This window comes from Micropterus dolomieu, linkage group LG01 (assembly GCF_021292245.1).
Source record: "Micropterus dolomieu isolate WLL.071019.BEF.003 ecotype Adirondacks linkage group LG01, ASM2129224v1, whole genome shotgun sequence".
NCBI lineage: Eukaryota > Metazoa > Chordata > Actinopteri > Centrarchiformes > Centrarchidae > Micropterus > Micropterus dolomieu.
The window spans coordinates 45,717,725-45,723,028 of NC_060150.1; the positions used below are offsets into that span (position 1 = coordinate 45,717,725).

Below are 5,304 nucleotides of genomic sequence, written 5' to 3' on the forward strand. Positions count from 1 at the left end.
TGCATCAATCCGAGTGGCATATCAACTGTCTCGAGATGTTGGCGGTGTTCCAGGCTCTAAGGAGTTTCCTGCCCGATCTCCAAGGCCACCACGTCCCGGTTCGTTCCGACAACACAGCGGTGGTGGCCTATCTGAATCACCAGGGCGGTCTGCGCTCGCGCCCTCTGTACAGACTGGCGCGTCAGATCCTCCTGTGGTCCCAGCAGAGGTTACTATCGCTCAGGGCGATGTATCTCCCGGGGACGCAGAATCAGGGAGCAGACCTGCTGTCGAGGCAGGGGCTGAGGCCCGGGGAATGGAGACTTCACCCTGAAGTGGTGGAGCTCTTGTGCGAAGAGTTCGGCCCCATAGACGTGGATCTGTTTGCGTCTCAAGAGACTACACACTGCCCGCTATGGTTTTCTCTCGTTCCTCCATGGTACATTCGTGGCCGAGGCTACGTCTGTACGCTTTTCCCCCAGTCCCCCAAGGTTCCCACTTGGGATCTGGCGGTTGTTCTTGGGGCGTTGGCTGAGGCCCCCTTCGAACCCCTGGAGTCAGCTGAGGCTAAGCACTTGACCCTCAAGATGGCCTTTCTCCTTGCTATCACCTCTCTGAGGAGGGTGGGGGATCTCCAAGTGCTTTCGGTTTCCCCGCAAGCCTGGAGTTTGCCCCGGGGAATATTAGGGCTATCCTGCACCCTCGTCCAGGATACATCCCTAAAGTGCCTTCTTGTGTGGCAGGGTCCACAGTGCTGCAGGCATTCATCCTCCACCTCATGTCACGGCGGCGGACGGGAGACTTCATCTGCTCTGCTCTGTCAGAGCACTGAGTATTTACACTCTGAGGTCCTCCCGTTGGAGGAAGGCTGACCAGCTGCTAGTGTGTTTTGGGTCTCCCAGGGCTCCCTGCATCCAAACATACTATTAGCAACTGGATTGTTCAGACTATTTCCCTGGCCTATCAGGTGCGCGGTTTGCCTTCACCTGTGACTGTGAGGGCTCATTCTACCAGAGGCATGGCGGCCTCTCGAGCCCTCCTTTCCGGGGCCTCTTTGCAGGATGTTTGTTTAGCGGCTGGCTGGGCCACTCCGCACACATTCACTCAGTTTTACAGTCTTCACCTTCCTTCGGCACCTGGCACTCGTGCGCTCTCCTCTTAGTCGTGCCACTTTATTGCACACTGGTGCAGGCGGGGTTTTCGGCATGGTTTAGTGGGTATCTCGTTCCCATAGTGTCGTAACCGACGCAGTTCGAGTTCCCTCGAATATGTATGTAACCCTGGATCCCCGAGAAGGAGAACGAGACACTGCGTCGGCCCGCCCCACCTCTCTCTCTCTCTCTAGTTTAAGCTAATGATGAGTGTGTACAGGTGTGCTTTATACTCCACGGTTATTCCGTCACACCTTGCCGTTCTAGCAACATGCCAATAGAATTGGATTGATTTCATTCACGTTCAGACCTGCTACGCCTAGAGGCGTTCCCATAGTGTCGTAACCGACGCAGTGTCTCGTTCCCCTTCTCGGGGAACCAGGGTTACATACGTAACCCGAGACGTTTTCGAGAAATGCAGTGTGTGTGCGTGGCAGGGCTGTACTCCAGTTTATTCTGGACTTGTGCCTGGAATTCCCTTGACGGGTGGGTGGGTTCGTGGGGACATGCAGCTGGGCTAGTTGATTTTGCCTCGTTGCTTGTTTGGCTGGCGTTGCACGGCAGCCTGGGGGAGTGCTGTGCATGGGGGATGTTGGCTGGCGCGGCAGCCTTCACTTTTCCAGTGGCTTGGGGGATGGCAGACTTTTATTGGGAGGTGCATGGTGACCTGCACGGCGGTAGTCGGTCCGGGCGCTGCTCTTGTTGGTGTTGTCTGTGCTGTCTGTGCGATGTCTGCCCCCATGTCTGGCCTGGTGACAAATAAATATATAATTAAATAAATAAAAACAGACAAAGGAGTATATTAATACTCTCTTGTTAAAGTAATCTCTGTCTGGCACAATATAATATCCAGCTCATCATACCCTATCCCAGGCTGCTGGGCAGGACAGGTTTAAAAAAAAGCAAAACAAACCCAGCCACATAAGAAGGGAACAAAGTTTTGGTTAACCTTAATAAATTTGGGTTTCACATATTTGTACACATTTTACAGTTTAAGTGATGAATTGCAGGTGTCAGAGGTTAACTGTAGACATAGGGTGCTTCTCAAGTCTCTTATTTGTCATTTCCTCGCTCCTTGATCCTCGCTTGAGCCGGAAGTTATTCCATCTTGCAGTCCATCCCAGCTCTTATTTGCGCCTCAAGGAGCGAGGAGCGAGGATCGAGGAGCAATGTCTGAGGAGCTATGAGCGAGGATTCACCAGTGCATCCTTCACGGAAGTCTTTGACTGACCGACACGCCCCCTTATTGGTTCGCCATCATATTGATTGGACACTGCAGCCGAACGAATACCGATAAATACCGACAGATAACATTAAACTCAAGTTTATCACTGCAGAGTCTTATTTTTTTATTTGTTTTATGATTCACTGTCTAGTTTGAATCTGAGTTCATTGACTCAGACAGAGTCGGAGATTCCGTTAGCAAGAAACATGTTTTACATAATTTATGTCATTTCTATTCAGTCAAATGTAAGGCTGGTTGTTTAGTCCAAATAGATGACGATAAAACATTAAACAATACAACAACAGTAAACAAGTTAGGAGTTGGACAAGTCACTAAACTGCACTAAAGTCTCTAATGAAGCAAGCAAAGGAAAATAAAGATGCACATCCAGCCGATCTCACCTAATGGCATCTGATGAAAGCCGAAGCGCAAAAAAAGCGTTGGATTGCTATTGATCAGTGAGGAGTGATGTGACGTGCATAAATTTAATGTAGCCTATGCAGTAGGTTAGTGTTAAAGGATATCAGAAGGAAATAAACTGAAAGCCTAAAACTGAGCGACTTAGAGTTAAATTATTTCAATTTCTCTTAAACCTTTAGCCTAATAAATCCCAAGACATCATATTCTGGATTATTCAATAACAAATTCACAATCAGAATCAACAAATAATAATGTGCATGTGTTTGTTAAACAGGAAACAGCTACAGAGAGAATTATGCTGTTCTGCAGTGATAACTGAGACTTTATTAGTACCAACACTGTGCACATGTGTGCAGACACAAACTCATAAAACATAAAGTCTGTACAGCTGTGATCAGCTGCCGGCGTCATCAGAAAGGGACGTCGCTTCATGTGATGCTTTGGAGGAAAGGCCGTCTCATGTCTCTAAAAACATATTTCCTTGTTCCTTATCTCCTGGCTTGGAAAAGACGCAAGTGAAGGAAACGTGGATGCAATTAAGAGACTTGAGAAGCACTCATAGAGTACTGATGCTTTGTCATCATATAATTTATCCGTTAATTAAATAATATTATTGAAAATTATTTCGGTCAATGCAACAGACAGAGAGCAGAGTCTACAGTGTCCAGCTGTCCTTCTATGAAGAGTGACCGGTCCAAAGACATTCCTCCAGTCTTCAGTAATGAACATGGACCCTCAGACACAAAGTAAGAGACTGTTTCTACTGTAAACTGACCTGAAGATGATTTGTTATTGGACATATTTACAGGGGCCAGATTCATAAAACTTGAAAGCAGTGCTTACTCATGTAATTTCTTTACCAATTTCAGTGTTGTCCACTGAACTGTGAGGTTGGGCCAGCCCGGACATCTTCTCTTTTCTTTCTGTCCTCTGGGCCCTAAGGCCAACTCGTATTACATAAGACTGGCCCTCTTGTGGTTGGCAGCCCATCAAAAAACAAATGACGACATGTTACTGTGACATTTTAATTACAAAGAAATGTATTTACAGAGAGAAGAAAGGAAGTCATGTTTCTGTGGAGAAGCAGTGGTCCTGCTGTGCTTTGTGTCAGGACGTCTTGAAGGATCAAGTCTCTACCTGTGGACACGGGTTCTGCAGACAGTGCATCACCTCATTCTGGGACCAGTCTGCTTCATCCTCCTGTCCCCAGTGTGGAGAAAGATTGAGAACAAGAGCTGGACTGCAGACAGCCAGTCAGAGCAGCTCTGTACAAAGTAAGACAGTACGTTTAAAAAATGTTTTGTGTTATTTATTCCCAGATTCTCAAAATCCTTTTCTGTTGTCTCACATTTATTCTTCTCTTTCAGCAGATAGTGGTCTGCAGGAGGTTATAGATGAATATAAGATCAGTCTGAAGAGGAGATATGAATGTGTGACTGAAGGAACTGATGAAACAGGAAGTGGAACCCTCCTCAACACGATCTACACTGAGCTCTACATCACAGAGGGACAGGTTAATACCCAACATGAGGTGTGGCAGCTTGAGACAGTTTCCAAGACTGAGGCCCTCCATGAAACTCCAATCAAGTGCCACGGCATCTTTAAAGCCTTACCTGGCCAACAGAGAGACATCAGAGTGGTTCTGACGTACGGCATTGCTGGCATTGGAAAAACCTTCTCAGTGCAGAAGTTCACTCTGGACTGGGCAGAGGGCTTGAAAAACCAAGATGTCAGTCTGCTGGTTCTGCTCTCGTTCAGGGAGCTGAACTTGATCAAAGATGAGCAGTACAGTCTTCTCATGCTGCTCCATGTTTTCCATCCAACATTACAGAAGGTCCCAGCAGAGAAGCTCGCTGTCTGTAAACTGTTGTTCATCTTTGACGGCCTGGATGAAAGCAGACTTTCACTGGATTTCCACAACAATGAGGTTGTGTCTGATGTCACACAGAAGTCATCAGTCAACCTGCTGCTGACAAACCTCATCAAGGGGAATCTGCTTCCCTCGGCTCTGGTCTGGATAACTTCCCGACCTGCAGCAGCCAATCAGATCCCTCCTTCATGTGTTGACAGGTTAACAGAAGTACGAGGCTTCACTGACGCCCAGAAGGAGGAGTACTTCAGGAGGCGATTCAGTGATGAAGAGCAGTCCAGTAGAATCATCTCACACATCAAGACCTCCAGGAGCCTCCACATCATGTGTCTAATCCCAGTCTTCTGCTGGATCACTGCTACAGTTCTGGATCACATGTTGACTACAGACCAAAAAGGAGAGCTGCCCAAGACCCTGACTGACCTGTATTCACACTTCCTGCTGGTTCAGACAAAGAGGAAGAAGCAGAAGTATAATGAGGGACATGAGACGAGTCTATAGGAGCTGATGGAGGCTGACAGGAAGGTTCTTCTGAAGCTGGGGAGGCTGGCGTTTGAACATCTGGAGAAAGGAAACATCATGTTCTACCAAGAAGACCTGGAGCAGTGTGGTCTTGATGTCAAAGAGGCCTCGGTGTACTCAGGAGTTTGTACAGAGAT

At 47.6% G+C, this 5,304-nt stretch overlaps 1 protein-coding gene across 1 annotated transcript in view; it reads left to right on the top strand.

The window, feature by feature from the left end:
- Positions 1–5,304, top strand: part of LOC123983400 (NLR family CARD domain-containing protein 3-like) — a 16,135-nt gene that overhangs the window by 1,662 nt on the left and 9,169 nt on the right. Inside the window, exons 2-4 of the mRNA XM_046069687.1 lie at positions 3,417–3,521; positions 3,934–4,049; positions 4,143–5,138. Of these exons, the coding sequence (XP_045925643.1) occupies positions 3,417–3,521; positions 3,934–4,049; positions 4,143–5,138 (1,217 nt within the window). The remainder of the gene's footprint in view (positions 1–3,416; positions 3,522–3,933; positions 4,050–4,142; positions 5,139–5,304) is intronic.